General features: G+C 47.6%; 1 protein-coding gene across 2 annotated transcripts; it reads left to right on the top strand.

Moving 5' to 3' along the window:
• Window positions 1–1557: 1557 nt before the first annotated feature.
• Window positions 1558–17210, top strand: LOC136941037 (ral guanine nucleotide dissociation stimulator-like 1). Of its 2 annotated transcripts, XM_067233413.1 has the most exons (17): window positions 1558–1924; window positions 4477–4766; window positions 6092–6136; window positions 6511–6680; window positions 7006–7157; window positions 7434–7673; window positions 7947–8050; window positions 8779–8863; window positions 9950–10021; window positions 10592–10678; window positions 11056–11088; window positions 11634–11755; window positions 11927–12016; window positions 12202–12337; window positions 12950–13261; window positions 13842–13956; window positions 14451–17210. In XM_067233413.1, the coding sequence occupies exons 1-17, from the start codon at window positions 1901–1903 to the stop codon at window positions 14585–14587; spliced, it is 2214 nt and encodes a 737-aa protein (XP_067089514.1). In that variant the 5' UTR covers window positions 1558–1900; the 3' UTR covers window positions 14588–17210. The 2 variants fall into 2 exon arrangements, with proteins under 2 accessions (XP_067089514.1, XP_067089515.1); XM_067233414.1 differs by lacking the exon at window positions 9950–10021.
• The last annotated feature ends 270 nt before the right edge of the window (window positions 17211–17480 follow it).

Genomic DNA, 17480 nt, shown 5'->3' with positions numbered 1-17480 from the left:
TTAATCTAAGGCCACTGTTTTTGAAATGATATTCCCTGCAGGTATGTGTTGAGAATAGTGTGGCTGTATTGCATTACTGCAAATGAAATCAGTTACCATCGGCTGTACTCAAACTAGTTACACCACGAGACAATCCACCTGCTCCTCTTCATGGTCAGTCAGTTTTCAGCCTATAAAACTGGCCGAATAATCCACATTTCAGCAAGAAAACACGTGAGTCACGATCAATCGGATACCCTCACAGGGGTAACTCAATTCACCAATTCAGGCCAAGCCCGAAGTGACTCGAGCGTTCTAACGCTTCAGGCAGGACTGAACCACTTCACATCCACGTGTTCTCTCATTCCAGTGTCGTGGACCCGGCAGCGTCCACAGTTGTGTTGGCCTGTTTGGGTGGCTATTAGCCGGGACTGTGCAAGACTCAAGACAACTGTGGGTGGCTTCTATCTCGGGTGGAGGTGGCTCTGGTCGAGAGAGTCTTTCTGGGAGTGAAAGAGAGAAATGGTGGGGACACCTCTAAACACAATTCAGTGTCGAATTTGGGTCACTTCAGTCAAACAGATGGATGGACGCAGGGACACGCAGTCAAAGAGAAAGAGAGTGGGCCGCTGGGAGAGAGAGAGAGAGGGAGAGAGAGGGAGAGGGAGAGAGGTAGAGAGAGAGAGAGAGAGAGAGAGGGAGAGAGAGAGAGGGAGAGAGAGGGAGAGAGAGGGAGAGAGAGGGAGAGGGAGAGAGAGAGGTGTGGAAGCAGACATTATCGAGTGCTCCTCTTTCCTTCTGACTAGTCATTGTGCTCATTCTGTCAGCGCTGTCTGTGCGGGTCAACGAAAGACAGAACCAAAACAAACCAGGTAAAAAAAAAAGAGAGAAAAAGGACAAAGACAAATGTAAATCCAAGAGAATGGAACAGGAAGAAGCACAAGCTACTTCTTTGCTCCTGGGGTAGTGTACATACTGTCACCCAGTATGTACACTACCCAGTCACCCAGTCACCCAGTCAGCAGTGCAGACATGTGGACATCAACCTGGATGGTGATTGGAGGAAAGCTTGGGACCAACAGGCAGGGCCAGAGTTGGGACTCACCCTAACCCTAACCTGACCGACATCCATGGAAATGTATCAGCTGTGAAGCCTTTGTTGTGTTTCCATCCCTGCTCTAAAACGCAACAGAGATCACGAGGAACAAAGATATTAATCTTTACCCTCAGGAATAGAATTACTGGAATTATTGTGTGTTACTCTCATTTTGTGTTAATTACTGGAAAACTGTACGTTTTCTCTTTGCCAGGTCCATATTCAGTAGGACCATGTATAATGTATTAAAATATTGACTATAAATGTATAGTCGATAATTGGTTCAGTTTGACAATGTTCAACAATATGCGATTCAAAAACTGTGGAAGGGCATGAATCTCTACCCTATCACAGAGAGCAGTGTCAAAGTCACACCCCCTTCTGCTCACAGAAGCATACTCCTCCCACCTACACCAGCCACTCTATAAAGAGCTACAACTTTCAGGTGAGCCTGTCAAGTTTTGCGCTCGTCAGGTTAACTTTGTCGCAAGGATCAGAGGACTTTTACCTGCCGTACCCTACTCAGATCTTTTTAGCGAGCGAGTTCATTTGTAACGTATTGAACAAATGTCAAACCGCCCCTCTTGTCTAACCGAGCTCTACCCACAGTGAAGAACGTGATAGGCTATGTGACAAAGAAGCTGCAGGCTTAAAAAAAGTTTTATTTTTATTACACGTATTGATGTAGTTCAAAAGAGTGAATTTGGAAATACTCGTATTAATTATGCAGCCCTAACTTCATCTCGTGAGTTGGATGCGTGATATTTTTAGTTGATCTTGTATCTATCGAGATGGAAACTGTCACTCCATAAACGATCAGACGAGATGGGGAAATGGGAGATAACAATGGTAAGCCGGATTGATCAATTTTATCAATAATGTTTTCATATGTTATGTTGTATTTCACATTTCCTGTCATAGGTTTTCATTTTGAATGTGACTGTAGTATGATTGTAGTTGGAAGTAGTCCATTCCAGACATCTCATAAATCCTAGGTTGCATTATCGTCAGGAATAGAACATGAAATGAATGCAATTTCTCCTCCAGCCAACCCCCCCCCCCCCCACCCCCCCACCACACACACCTGTTGTCCTTAAATCTTTGAGAGAATGGTTCTCATACGGCTGTGTGGAACATGCATGCCACAAATAAATAGAATAACAACTGCTTCATCATAGACTGTGACGTCATCGACATGTAAGCTCAACAGGCCTACACAGCATGCACATCGATGCACCGGTGAACTGTACCAGTGTGTAATCTGTCTGTCAGAGAGACTGTTGTTAGTACCTGCTATCTGGGGACGAGACAGGCCATCTCAAAGCCTCAAGGTCTACTCATTCAATCAGACCCAAACAAATGGGGAAATATTCCAGATGAAAGCCATATGACATGCTTGTGTGGTCCCAGGCCAATTCTAGGCCCGGCCTATTGCATCAAGGACAGCGGTGTGGGCCACTGGTCTGCAGCACCGGCCACCGGTCCCCAGCCTCCCAACGGCGGTTGTCATGTGTCCAAGTCGCCCCGAGGTGCTCAGTACCTGTAGCAGAGGTGGTTCGAAGGCCACTGCTCAGTGATGTCTTAGCCCTGCCTGGGACTCCTCCCCCTCCCATGGTCAACAGCAAGGTTGCAACGGTCCTGGTGGTGTGCGTGACGAGACGGCTCCGTCCGAAGCGCCCTCGGGTTCTCTCATCCGGGCCCAGTCGTTTCCTGTCGCCCCCGAGCTTTGCATTTGTTGTGGTCTTCTTTGCGTGGTTTGCAAATGCATGCAGTCCGTGTTGCTGGTCCTGGTGTTGCCGGGGACATGATTTGAAAGAGCAACTGCGGTTGAGCGTCATGTACAGAAACAGACCAGAATAGAATAGGACAGGCAATTTACTTTCTAGGAACTGTGCTTTAGTTGTCAGTTATCCATTGTGTTATGTACTGTGTGGGAAACTTGATTCCCGTGATGGGAATGATGTAGATGAGATCAAGTCGTGAGAACCACACAGTTCTGGGAACGGAGAGGACGGGAAGGAGGACACACACACACTGGCTAGAACACACACACGTACACACTGGCTAGAACACACACACACGTACACACTGGCTAGAACACACGCACACACACACACACACGTACACACTGGCTAGAACACACACACACGTACACACTGGCAACAGAACGCACACGTGAGCACACACACTCTGTATACAGAACACACACGCGCTCACTCAGTGGCTTGAGCGCTGCACATGCATGCGCACACACGTACACGCATGACCGTGGAAGGAAGAGGCGGGCGGATGGAAGGGGGGGGGCAGGGGGGGGTGGGCGGATGTAAGGTGCGTGTGGGGCTCGTTCTGGAGAAAAGAGGGGGGGGGGAAACGGTGCAAGAGGGTGGACGAGTGTGCGTGTGTGGGGGGGGGGTGGGGGTGGAGTAGATGAAGGTGAAGAGGTGGATGGCTTGAATAAGGACAGTGGGAGGAGAGGGTGCGTGGAGAAGGCGCGGCGGGCTGGATTTCACGAGCGAGGATGGATGCAGATTCATGGGGGTTGTTTGTGTGGCCCGAGGGGGGGTCACTCGCTCTCCGTCTCTGCCTCACAAGCCTCATCACACAGTTGCTGTCTCTTTTGTCCTGCGCAGCTTTCATCTGCATGGAGAGGGGCGGCTCTTTTCATGGCCGCTCGAATTAAAATGTACCTCTGCATGAGTCACTCTCCGTTCAATTGGGGGAGGGGCAATGATTGCATTCAGTTCTGTAGCTAATGAGCACATTGCCTTGAGATGAAACGTTTGATCTGGCTTGAAAACCCAAATCCTCCTTCATTCCCTTTCTGTCTGTGGAAACCACAGATGGAAATACTATTCCGACCCATAGTCGAGATGACTTGACCATCCCGTCCCCCTGGCAACCTGCTAGGGACGAGGTGTGACCCCTGGTCTGTATGCTGTCGTATCAGCCTACTGTCAAATGATGTCGACTCAGTAGTGCTGACTGCAGAGGTGTCCTCACATGTCCTGCAAACCGTTCAGGCTTACTGTCACAGACCCTAAACATGGGCTTCTGGTCCATCACCTGCCTATTATGGTCTGTCCTGTGGTTGCGCTACTGTTATTACCTTCAGAGCCCAGTAGCGCTTCCATGCTGCCAAGGGATGGGGGGGGGGGGGGATGGGGGCTTGTCACACCATTGCGTGCCAGTAAAGCCACCAAGCAGTTTTGTTGCTGATGAACTCGTACACATTATCACCTCAGTGTTGTTTGCCCAAACACCAGTGTTGCCAGATCCGCATCTAGATCTGGGTCCTTAGAAAGCAGTTTTTCTCCGTACGAGGGCTTCGTGAACGTGAACCGTGCCTCCTTGTCAGCGTGCGGGTCTCACCCCTCCCTCTTCATCTGCTTCCTGTTACCCAGAACCCCGTGCAGGAGTGGGGCGAGGAGTGCGAGGAGGGGGTGGTGTATGGGATCACCCTGCGTCGAGAGCCCGCCCCTTCGTCCCCCAACCCCAGTGAGGCCCAGCCCAGCCAGGCCTACGTCCAGTACCGGACCTGCAAGGTCCGTCGGCTGAAAGCAGCCACTCTGAACCGGCTGGTTTGCCACCTGCAGGACCCGTGCTGCCCAGAACCAGACTACGGTAGAATCTTCCTGTCCACGTACAGAACCTTCACCAGTACCAAGGCACTCATAGAGCTGCTGTTTCAGAGGTAGGCTGCAGGCTCCCCCACACACACACACACAAACACACACACACACACACACACACACACACACACACACAGGAATACACTGTTGCGCATCAGTCAACACTTCCCAGAATTCCCAGATAGGAAAAATACTAACAGTAGGTAGCTTACAATGCAAAGAATGCCGTGATAAAAAAGGCCATAGTTGCATAACCAAATCTCCTTAACCTTGAAATGTTTCCCCTTGACTGCATAAAAATAATCTCATTCCCTAATCTAGTTAGTTAGTATGCTTAGTGCTCTAGACACACAATGTGTTCTAATACGATGGCCCTCGGCATTGTTGACGCTAGCGCACAGACACATTCAAATTCCATATTTACATGATGCCTGTTTCTCTGCTTCAGGCTCGCTCTGTCTGACCGCTTCCCTTCCAGCTCTCCCTTTGAACAGCGAGAGACAGGGTGACTAGCGTTGTGTTTCTAGTCTTCTCATCTCCATCCCTTGTTCATAGGCGCCTTTGAGACGCCTCAACACACATTCCTGTTATCTACGTCAACGAAATAGCATTTAGGTATATTTAGCCGGCCGAAGGTTGCGTTAGACCCAGATGACAGAGCAGACTTCCTCGGCAGACGTTTGGCAAAATATATATTTTTAAACGCCTCACGCCGTTCATGCCAAGTCTACTGGAGGAATGTCTACTGTTTCTATGGCAGACCTCTAATCTCTGCTGCATCCTTGATGTGCTGATAATCAGTACCCAGACGGTGGCCATGACCTTGGTGGCCTTCAGGAACAACAGTTTGACATGGGCCTCAGAGGGATGATGGGATGAGGGGTGAGGTCACTTTCAGGGGGACAAACGCAGCACCCATAGTGCATGATCTCTACCACGAAACACTCCTTAAGTCTTTAGGAGGATGTGATCGTATGACAACAGATCACATGCAATATCTCAAATATTTGGGGATGTTTCCTCCTCTTTAACTATTATGATAGTTATATAATAGGTTTATCCAATGCGACGTATAGGGGGATTTGAACATGCAATCTCTGGATCTGCAGTAAAATTCCTATTATTATAAAGTTCCTCATTATTATTATTATTATTATTATTATTATTATAATAATTGTGATCACCATTATCCTTATTGTGTTATTATTACTATTATTATCATCATTATCAGTCATGCATTATTCATTCCTTTGCAAAATAATAATAAGGTTTGTTACTTCATTTAATTTGCTTGTTTAAAAAAAAGGCCGGTCGTCTAAAGAATGTGACTGAGCGCTCCCAGTGTCGCAGTTTCTGACTCCTCCTGTGTCTATGTTTGATCCCACAGACAAAATGGTGCCTCGGACCTGGACAACAGTGAATGCCACACGAGGTGTGTAGCGAGTAGACTCCGTTTCCCATAATCTCATTTACTTTCTAGATGATAATTCAACTAGTTTAATCACGCTATGTTGTTGTTTCCAGAACACAAGTTCTATCATAAATCGGTGAAACTCTAGATCCAGGTGCATGATTAGCATTAGTTAATAGATAAGGCCCTTATAAAATGCTTATTAAATTCCAGAAGTGTTAATACAATTTCCTAACTTAACAAGGCCTTTTTTTTTTACCTATTAACTGTCACTTATTACAAGCAAGCACCTGGATCGAAAGTGTTGCCCATAAATCTACCCCTGCTATATCTAGATCGGTAAGGAAATGGTAACACTTGAATGCAATGCACTGTTCTCCTGTCTGTCTCTCCAGCCCCCTGAAGACTCTGCTCCACACCTGGCTGGAGGACTACAGGGAAGACTTCCGGGACCCTCCCGAGCACCCCTCCCTCAGGCTGCTGTTGGAGCACCTGAAGCCCCAGGCTGGCTTCTCCTCTCTGGCCCTGAGGGCCGAGGCTCTGCTCAGGACACTGCAGCGAAACGGTACAGCCCCCAGTCAACGCTAGCCCTCGTTCCGTCGAATCGACGCTGGAATCGACAGAGCTTTGAGTGATAAGAAGCCCCAAAGCGTTTATTTTTATTTTTTCTCTCCATAAATACAATTATTCTATCGTGCTTACATGACTGTAGATCCTGTCTCTGATCACACTGAAAGATTACTTGTTGTTTGACGGGACCAAAACTCCACTAAACAAGGCTTACGTAACACAGATCCAGGTCTTACCGAGACTGGCCTTAATTGTAACGGGTGGTTGAACTGGTATTTCCCTTCTGATTTCCTTGTTTTCTGTCTCCGTAAAAAAAACAGAGACTGACAGTGGTGCAGCCCAGGGAGAGTTGGAACGGGAAGAGGAGGAGTCTGACGAGGAAGGTCCTGATTGCGACAGCGCTCTGTATCAGAGTGACATCATGGAATTCTCAGTCACGGACATCGCAGAACAGCTCACCCGAATGGACTCGGTAGGTGTCAATCAAGAGAAATGTTTTCTTCTTCAAACATCGAAAAGTCCCTTAACGCTTGATGTAACCTAACTGAATTGACAGACGTCGTAGATCCTACTTACCTGGTCCTTGTTGGATATGTCAAGCAGCTTACCTTATTATCACATCGTCATGCCATCTGCACATAATAGGATTGATATGAGATCTAGATATAAACCAGACCGGCATTCTGACACTTTGCAAATCCCTAGTCCCTTGTCACTTGTCATACCTCTCCACCTCCCTTCTCTCCAGGAGCTGTTTGTGCGCGTGCTGCCCTACCAGTGTCTGGGCTGCGTGTGGTCTCAGAGGGACAAGAAGGAGAGTCTCTCTCCCACCATCAGCGCCACCATCTCCCAGTTCAATGCCGTCACCAACCGGGTCATCACCTCCCTGCTCTGCCCGGCCGCCTGCAGCCCCGCCTCCCCCCGCAGGGCGGCCTCCAGCCCCGCCCAGAGGGCCCGCGTCATCGAGAAGTGGATCAGGGTCGCGCAGGTGAGGACGGGGAGGCAGGCCTGTGGTTAGGCCTCTCTGGCTGGATGCTGCGGTCTGTGCTGTAGGGTAGCTGCTTTGATGCTTGATACTTGTATTATACGACGTTCCTTTTTGAATCCATTGGCATTGACATATTTTGGAATGCTCTGGAGCCTAAGCACTTCTCTTTGGAACCCAGATTGCTTCTGTAGTCCCAAAGACTCACTTGGGTGTGTTCGCAATGAATTTACTGCTGTCAGAGTTTCAGCCTGTTGTACCGTTTTCCTCCTGAAGGAGTGTCGACAGCTGAAGAACTTCTCCTCACTAAAGGCCATCCTGTCAGCCTTGCAGTCCAACGCTGTCTACAGACTGGGGAAGACCTGGGCAGCTGTCAGCAGGTACGAGTGTGGGAGATGACTCAGAAACAAGTGGTCCTGTAGGGGTAGTTTAGGTCCCGATACACAAGGTCCATGGGTCAAATCCCTTCAAATGTAAATATGATAATAACCCAGTTTAATCGCCAATTATTGATTTGACTACTTATTAGAGATACTTTTTGAGAGTTGTTTCATTGGAAATATACCAGTAGTCACTGTGGACTTTTCCACAGTAGTCGGCTTGGCTGCCAGTACCTGGGTTTAGCTAAACTCAGGCAGGTAAAGAGCCAGTGATTTAACATTTACATTTAGTCATTTAGCAGATGCTCTTATCCAGAGCGACTTACAGTAAGTACAAGGACATTCCCCTGAGGCAAGTAGGGTGAAGTGCCTCATTTCGCACGGCAGGGAATCGAACCAGCGACCTTCTGATTACTAGCCCGATTCTCTAACTGCTCAGCCACCTGACTCCTGACTGATTTAATGTAGTTATGTAATCACCATCCCTCTTTAACAAGAGCTATGACCCCTTATCACTGGGATTATAAACCTCAGACAGCTGGGGAAGGACCCTGAGAGGACCTACGTTATTTTCGTTGACATCGGGCCCAACCCAAGGTTACTGCCTTACCTTGTCCAATTACCCTGAAATATACCCATGTTCTCGTAAAAAAAAAAGAAGCAAAAAATGAGGTCTGTACTTGAGTTGAGTGACGTAATGATGGGTTATTTGTCCTGTTCCTCTTCAGAGAGAGCATCTCCACCTTTGACAACCTGTGGGAGACCTTCCCTGATGAGAACTGTGTCCTGACCAACAGAGAGATCCTTCAAGAGGTGAGCCTGGAAGAGCGACAGGACGCCAAAAGGATTACGCAACTTGGAGGGAAGACAGGGGAGATGTTTAGTAAAGCATTTTTGGGTTTACATTTCCAAACATTTCCACTCTGATACGTTTCGCAACTCATTCAAACGAATCCTGTCTTCGGTTAATGTTTCAGTGTTCGCTAGCCGTTGACTTCGTGTTGATCTACTGTTCCAAAGCACACATGTAAAGATTGTTCCGGCACTGCATTTACGTCAGTTTGGCCTCAGGTCTAATGAAGTCAAGTGAAAGGAGTTAAGTCAACACTTAGCTATTCCCACTTTCACACAATCACCCTTAAGTACATTATGTTGTCAACTAAACATGGATCACAACTGGTTTCCATGGAAATGCTGGAACATGTTACACTTTTAATCAGTCTATCCATCCCACTCTCAAGTCTAGTGTTCTATTTTAGTTAATCAGTCTCGGGTGTTGCTTGCTCCAAATGTTTTAGCCGAGTCAATACCATCACATGTACTTGTGCTGAATAATGTTTTTAACTCTATGTTCTTTGCTGAAAACAAACTTGTCATTGTCACACACTTTGACTGGTCATTGTTGGCCAGGGGGTCTATAGCCAAGTCTTACAATCTGTCACCAAATGTATAATACAACATGATATTGTGCATGTATATAATATATATATTGTTGTTGTTGTTATTATTACATCTGTCTTCTTCTTATCATAATATATATTATTATTATGTGTATGTAATATATATGTATGGTATTGGAATCACAGTTGGCTGTGACCCAACTCTACTGAATATAGATTACACATTAACCCCATCAGCCTTTAACATAATGAAACTGGGTGGTGAGGGAGTGCATACAATAAGCAAGAGCTTTACTTCAGCTCTACTTTCTCCACGGCTGAAGTCAAACACCCTTACTTACTCTTTCACTCCTTTATGAGTTCCCGTGTGTGCGCCCGGCTGACAGAACTGGGGCAGTGAGCTATGGTGGCGGGCTGTTGTGGATTGACAGGCTGACTATGAAACACGCAGGGCCCATAAACTGAGACTCAATATAGCTCCTCTCTGACCCCTCTGTAGGATGGCCTGTTGCCTGTCGTGGATAACATTTCTCCCAAGATATCCAAACGCTGCCCCATGCCTAGACAGATGGTAAGCGATACTTCATAGTGAGGCCTGAGTAAGAGGCCTACTGTGTCCATATGGACATACTGTACTCCTAGCAGACAGGGCATACTGTATACTGGATCACCATCGTTTGTAGAGACTCACTCTGGCCTGGTAGGTTGTGAAGTAGCAGTGAAAGAACCCTGACGGATACCAGCAAGTCTTTTGAATCTGTCAGCGAAACCATTGAGGGTTTCTTGTAATCTCTCTGTCATGGAGGACAGAGGAATTAAGATGGATTTCTCGACGCCGGTTTCACATGCGTTCAGTGCCGAATCCCCCCAGCACAGTTGTTTCCAAACAAGGGATATTAAATACGGCCACTTCCCTTTGAATAGCCCCACTGTTCTATGGTAGCTGACGCGTGGACCAACCCTACAGTATCTTTAGCATGTGACGCTGCAAACCAATGTCAAGTGGCACCAGATCCCTGGTCTTAGAGGACTGTAATAATAGCTCAGGTCAATCCTCTGGGTGCTTTCTATGCACTTGTATCTCTAACTAGAAAATGTCACTGACATCGTCTGTTTACCGTGTGTGTGCGTGTGTTTCTAGAGTACGTCCAGCGGAGTGGTCCCCTACCTGGGCACCTACCTGACCGTCCTCACCATGCTGGACACGGCGCTGTCCGACAGCGTTGAGGTGAGCAGGAACGCCTCACCTGACACGCCGTGAAACGAGAAACCAGTGGTCCTCCTCAGAGACTTGGAATTTAGAATTAGAATTCCAAAGGCCAATGGCCCAAACCAGCAGAACTTCTCATTTTAAGCTCAAAACCCTATCAAGGTTCAACTCTCAGAATTCTGTCTGTTCAGAGGCTGTTTTGGCTGCTCGCAATGTTTGGGGCTATCTCGTTGTTATGATCAGTGACCTATCCACTTTTGTAAAGCTCTCTCTTGGAAGTCGCTTTGGATAAAAGCACGCTCCTAAAGGCAATGGAAGGATGTTATCGGAGGCTACATTGAAACGGGTGGCGTGGTCAATCAGATGTGTCTCACCACATGCTCTTCTCTCGACAGGGCGGGCTCATCAACTTCGAAAAACGGAGGAGGGTAAGTTAGTCCTCTTTCCTGTCTCACACTTTTCAGTCTGCATGCTTCGTGTTGGGGGACGACGACGACGACGACAACATAGCCGCCCACAGGCTCTCGAAACTGGGCCGGGCCGTGCCGACCGGTGTGTTTGCCGAGCACAGGAGGGTACGTTCTCCACCGGTCGTTAGCAGAGCCGCAGACGTGCCGAGAGCGCAGGGGGGGGGAGCAGCCCCACCTCGGGGTCCAGGGACGTTTGTGCGCTGTTCCCCTGTATGGCTTCTGCCCTCGCTGGTCAGGCTGTGACGTGGCCTCGTGACCTTTCCACATGTCGGCAGGTGTTGCTAGTTCAGGGTGGGTTGGCGTAACCGGCGCAGGTGACGTCCGTTACGACGACCTGTTCCCTTTTTCTTCTTCCTGACGATGTCGTTTTCTCTGATCGCGATCGCTCCTTTTTGATCCTCTTGGTCTAAATCTATCATTCTTGCGCTCTCTCTCTCTCTTTCTGTGTATCTCTCAAACCCCCCCCCCCTTCTCACTCTCTCTCTCTCTCTCCTTCTCTGCAGGAGTTTGAAATTCTCTCCCAGATCCGTGTGCTCCAGGGGTCCTGCTCCCAGTACAACCTCCCCCACCACCCCAGGATCGCAGCCTGGCTGGGGGAAGAGAAACTGCTCTCCGACCAGGAGAGGTGAGGGACCTCCACTACACTGCCCTGAACCAGTAGCCGCTGTTGCTCGGCAACCAGACAGTTGGGCTTCACACAACTGACAACATATATGAACACATCCGTTTAATCTAGGACCTATCATATGTGGATATGCGTGTCTAACCGCGCGCGTGTGTGTGTGTCATAACCCAGCTATGAGTTGTCTCGAGGGCTGGAGCTTCCTGTGGACCTATGTTCCCAGACCCCCTGGAGCCACCGCACTCTCACCAAGAAGCTCTCTGCGTGAGTCTCCAGTCCCTGGGCTGCTCCTGCTTAACACACAACAATGGGCTCTATTTGCAAATACATACTAAGACGATACACAATAGAACAAATAGTTACCAACAGCAACGACCACATGTTGGACAGTTCTGAGGTCATATATATATTATGCCAGTTGGGTCACGTCTCTGTGGTGCGTGCCATAGGTTCCTGACGGTCACGGAGAAATCCGGTAGGAAGACCCATGCGGACCAGATCAGCGTGTCCTCGTCAGGATCCAGTGGGATGGATGAGATGGAGGATCAGTCCCCCTCTCAGCCAGCCTCCTCAATAGGACTGCTGGTAAATGGAGAATTGGCCATCTGCTCGAACATGTGCTTGTTTCTTCATCCATCCACCTCTCTCTCTCTCTCTCTCTCTCTCTCTCTCTCTCTCTCTCTCTCTCTCTCTCTTTCCATTGTCTGTGTGTTTGTCGAGCTTTCTCTCCCTCAGACTGAGTTTGTTAACACTGTTGGCCTCTTTCGTTGTCCCATGTTGGGTATTAATCACGCCTTAGTCACAGAGCACACAGACAGTCCACGCAGCCAGCAGCCAAACAGACTTTGAAGCCAAACTAAGGAGTGTATCAAAAAGAGACTTGGGCGCGTTTCCCTCAAGTGGGATGTTTGACGTAACGTGCCCCATTCATCGCCCCGTGCCCACGTCAACATCCCATCGAAACTCGTGTCCTCGAGGCTGAGTGTGTGTTCAGTGCCTGCTGCTCCTCTGCTGGAGCACGGCTCAATATTGTTCTTGTTTCCCCGCGGTGTGAATATCAATACTTCACACTGGGTAACTCATTACACTAAGTGGGACAGATTCACTGTTCCTAATGGCCCTTAATGATGTGCTCCCCCCCCCCTCTCCCTGTGTGTCTCTCTTCCTCTCCTCTCCTCTCCTCCTCCCTCATCCCAGTCTCTGTCCAGCTCCTGCCATAATGTGACCGAGGCCTTCCCCTCCTCCTCCCTGGACTCCCCCGTCCCTTTCAGCTCCTCCTCCAGCTCCCAGCCGGACCTCTCCGCCCCGGCCCCCTTCTGCCCCCCTGCTGCCCCTGCCCCGGCCCCTTACGCCGCCCCCAGGGCCAAGCCCACCCTGGCCTCCCACCACAAGCGCTCTATCTCCATGACCTCCCTGCCCCTCTACAATCGGCAGGTGGCCGACTCGTGCATCATCAGGCTGAGTGTGGACTGTGGCAGCGACAACGGCAACATGTACAAGAGCATCCTGGTGAGTCCTGCAGAGAGTTCTACTGTATATAGTCCTGCAGAGAGTTCTACTGTATATAGTCCTGCAGAGAGTTCTACTGTAATAGGCCTGCATACAGTTCTACTCTATATAGTCCTGCAAAGATGCATAGAGTTCTACTGTATATGGTCCTGCAGAGAGTTCTACTGTAATAGGCCTGCAGAGAGTTCTACTCTATATAGTCCTGCAAAGATGCATAGAGTTCTACTGTATATAGTCCTGCATAGAGTTCTACTGTAATAGGCCTGCAGAGAGTTCTACTCTATATAGTCCTGCAAAGATGCATAGAGTTCTACTGTATATGGCCCTGCATAGAGTTCTACTGTATATAGTCCTGCATAGAGTTCTACTGTAATAGGCCTGCATACAGTTCTACTCTATATAGTCCTGCAAAGATGCATAGAGTTCTACTGTATATGGTCCTGCATAGAGTTCTACTGTGTATATAGTCCTGCACAGAGTTCTACTGTATATTGTCCTGCATAGAGTTCTACTGTATATAGTCCTGCATAGTTGTTCGTCCATGCTTAATGGCTCTTGTGTGTGTTTGTGTGCGTTCCAGCTGACCAGTCAGGACAAAACGCCCCAGGTGATCCAGAGAGCCCTGGAGAAGCACCACCTGGAGCACATGAGCAGTCAGGACTTCAGTCTCACTCAGATCATCTCAGGAGAGAGAGGTGAGGCGGGCCTGGAGCACCTGGCTGGAGCTGCACTGGGACCTGCAGTCCAGGGCAGAGGAAGTCTCACTCACGCCAGTTTCAGTGACTCAAAAGGCCTATCATTCGAGACTTTCTCGGATGATAGCCTCGCGACAAATCTTAAAAAACGGACGTTTAGGCAGTTTGTTACGAATGAGCTAGAAGAGTCCAGCTGGCCTGATACAAACCCTCTATCTTTACTCTGTCATAATGAAGATCTTAACAATTATAATAATAAAAAAAAAAAAAAAATGTAAAGAGAGCTTTTTCCAAGCACAACGATGCATTGCCTATAAAATGCACTGCACTGATTTAATCTTTGCTTGAAGTCTCAAACCAATGCGGTAGTAAACATAGCAGTGTTCTGTTGGATGAGCGATGTTGTTGAAGATACTGCTTTCCACTTATCGTGTGTGCTTCCACTCTCATATCCACTCTCTCTGCTCTCCTTCTGCTCTCCTTCTGATCTCCAGAGCTGCTCATCCCGGAGAAGGCCAACGTGTTCTATGCCATGTCAACCTCGGCGAACTATGACTTCGTCCTGCGCCAGTGTCGAGGCAAGAAGAAGCCCTTGTGTGCCACCTCAAGTCTGGGTCGCTACACAAAGTAGCGCCCCTTGTGGCGAGGAGTGGTATTGCAACGTGAGCTGCAGCAACACGGGACAGATCAAGCTAGAGCCTTGACGTTTTAGAATTTGTAAAAAGACTATTTACCCGTTTTCAAGACGGACAAACGTCCGTTTGAAGTCCTGAGCGGTAGAATGAGAGGGCACTTGAGAACTGCAGAGGAAGCGGACGAGAAGATGGCACTTTGTGAAGAATGCATGTGATGAGTGCAGCTGTCACACGCCTTGAACAGAACCTTCTTGAATGATTGGTGGAGACTCTGCTCTACGTGACTCCCTACACCTCTGGAAACGAGACTGGAACACAGCATTCCATTAGAAGTGTGTGACTTCCCCCCAGGGCGTCTGGCAGCCCTGGAACATGAGTCACATGGCATCGACAAACAGGATATTGGATTGGTTTTAGCATGGAGACTGCTTTTAGACACACGCACGCGCACGCACGCACACAACACACCACACACCACACACCACACACACCACACACACACACACACACACAGGTTGTTTCCCTTTTTGTCTCCTCTTTCAACAAGCCCCCCCAAGTTCGTCAGCGGAGCACGGGTGAATGACCGGTGCCTGGCTTCTAAATGAACATGAAGAGCATTTGACTGACATCTTCCCAACTGGGAGGAGAAAACCTTGGGATCTGGAAAGGGACAAAGACCAGGCTCAGAGTGAAGGACACATGGTGTGACAGGAGCCCCCCACACACACACACACACACAGACAAACAGACAGATGGACAGACACACAGACCTCTGCTCACATAAGACAACCAGCCAGCTGGAGCTAGACCTAGTCAAGTATATCCAAGTGTCATTTTATATTTTGGGACTTCACTGATGGTAGAAGTATGCCCGGGCGAGTTCTGCTGACAGCGGGGAGCGTCCGGCTCATACATGATGTGGCCCAGGTCTGGTCCCAGCCTCGCGGCCGGGCCACCTGAGAGGAGGATGGGAATGTTCCCGCCATATTAGTTCTGTTCCGCTGCCCGAACGACAGCAGATGCGGGCCGATAAGAATCGGGTGCGGGGGAGAGAGAAAGAGAGAGAGAGAGAGAGTGGAGTGTCTGGCCTGACAGGCTGAGTGACATTCCAGCTACATATAACCACTTAGTAGACACTTAGTAGACAGGCCTAGAGCAAAAAAGCAGGTGTAGCAGAAATGGAAGAAATAGTGGAATGTAGAGACTTGAGCCAAGAGAACACAGGTGACTGTCACATTTCTAGGGATTAGAATGGTGACCAGAATCACATGTGCATTGTTTAATTGGACTACTGTAGAGTGCTGCATTTCAGTGTTAGTGTAATTAATGATTGGTTGCCAGTTGATTAGTTTCGATATTATGTTTTTACATTGTTGTGCATTGTTATTTATATCTATGGTTCTCGATGATGTTCAAGATGTGTACAGTACAACTCTGTGGAACCTATTAATTTAACACAAACTTTCACACTGAATTTTCTTGAATTGACCAAAACTGATTCTAATGAAATGGAAATGAAGTGAGGTCATAATTTATGTAGTTTTTAAATGTACATAGTTTTATTTATGATCCGGGTAATAGGGCCTGTCAGGCCAATGAGAGCTGAGCATTTAAAATCATCATGACTCAAATCAGTTATGCAACATTCTGTCAACAAAACAACAGTCTTTGCTAGTCCTCTAGCAAAGACTAGTCTTTGCTAACTCTCTGACAAGAATGGTTCTTTTTAGACCCCCAAAAAATTCTGTTGCATGCTTCATTTAACCAAAATAATATAATCCATATTAAATTATTCTTATATTATATATTAATACAAATTGTATATGAATATTGAATATACCAAGAGTTTCCAATAATAACGGTGATATTAGATGACCTATAGATTCAGTAAAGATAAGTGATTTCACAGTCTGCATTAATCACAACAACGATGCCACCACAACACGAATATGTAATCAAATAGTAAAAACTAAAGGCCTACATATCTCTCATAATAATGCTTGGAATCTGTTTGTTTGTTTGGTGTGTGTGTGTGCGCGCACACGCGCTTGTGTGTCCACGTTAGTTTCCTACGATTGTCTGGAGAACCGTGCACTCTGCAAAGTTTGAAATTTCGCAGGTGTCTTTATCATCCAACGGAGTTACAGCCTCTAGATGTTTGTGGTGGTTAGACAATTTAACATAACAAATTAATACTTTTTGATCAACGTAAAATAAGTAATTGATAACGTAGGAAACAGCAGACAAATTAAGGCTACATAATCATTTGCATGTATAGGCTACCACAGCATTGGCAATTTGACTAGAATAGATGATTGTGGAGGTTGAACAAGTACTTCAGAGATTCTCAATTGTGATCTGAGAAATGTAGGTACAAAAACCACTGAGAAGCACCCACATGAATTCATTTCAATTACATCTCTGTCAGCGGAGAAAAATGTTTGAATTGCCTCCGCAAAGTTAAAAACACATTCTCACAATGACAGTTGGCACTGGAGCAGACCCTCTTTTATTGCAGTTTGTCAGTCTGAACATGTCATGTTCCATCGATGTCCGTGTGTGGATATTGGTTTGGGACACTCCAGGCTGAAGAGGAAACGGAGCCCTGCCAGTCACTGCAGGGAGCAGGCCACACCCAACACTTCTGTTACAAAGTGGTGGCTTTGTCCATCCTGCTTGGAAGGGGATGTGTTGCATTCCTGCAGAATGAATACACATGTAAGGTATTTCCTCATAGCATTTGCAAAATGCCAAGTCAGCTAATTTGAATTAACAATGGACATAATTCATCCAAAATCATTCTCAGCAAGAAGGCTCAACACGTACTTCATCAAGGTAGTTATGGACGTTGTAGTCTCTCGTTAAAAACAGGGCAGATTTACCAGGGCT

Source organism: Osmerus mordax, chromosome 3, assembly GCF_038355195.1.
Source record: "Osmerus mordax isolate fOsmMor3 chromosome 3, fOsmMor3.pri, whole genome shotgun sequence".
Classification (NCBI taxonomy): Eukaryota; Metazoa; Chordata; class Actinopteri; order Osmeriformes; family Osmeridae; genus Osmerus; species Osmerus mordax.
The sequence above is the reverse complement of the archived record's forward strand: the minus strand, read 5'-3'. Positions and strand labels throughout refer to the sequence as shown.

What these genes read in the sequence shown, in the direction of transcription:
- LOC136941037 (XM_067233413.1), top strand. Translation starts at nt 1,901, where the DNA reads ATGGGGAAATGGGAGATAACAATG. An exon ending in ACAGAGAGATCCTTCAAGAG is followed by an intron (nt 8,864 to 9,949) that starts GTGAGCCTGGAA and finishes ACCCCTCTGTAG; the next exon opens with GATGGCCTGTTGCCTGTCGT. An exon ending in ACATGTACAAGAGCATCCTG is followed by an intron (nt 13,262 to 13,841) that starts GTGAGTCCTGCA and finishes TGTGCGTTCCAG; the next exon opens with CTGACCAGTCAGGACAAAAC.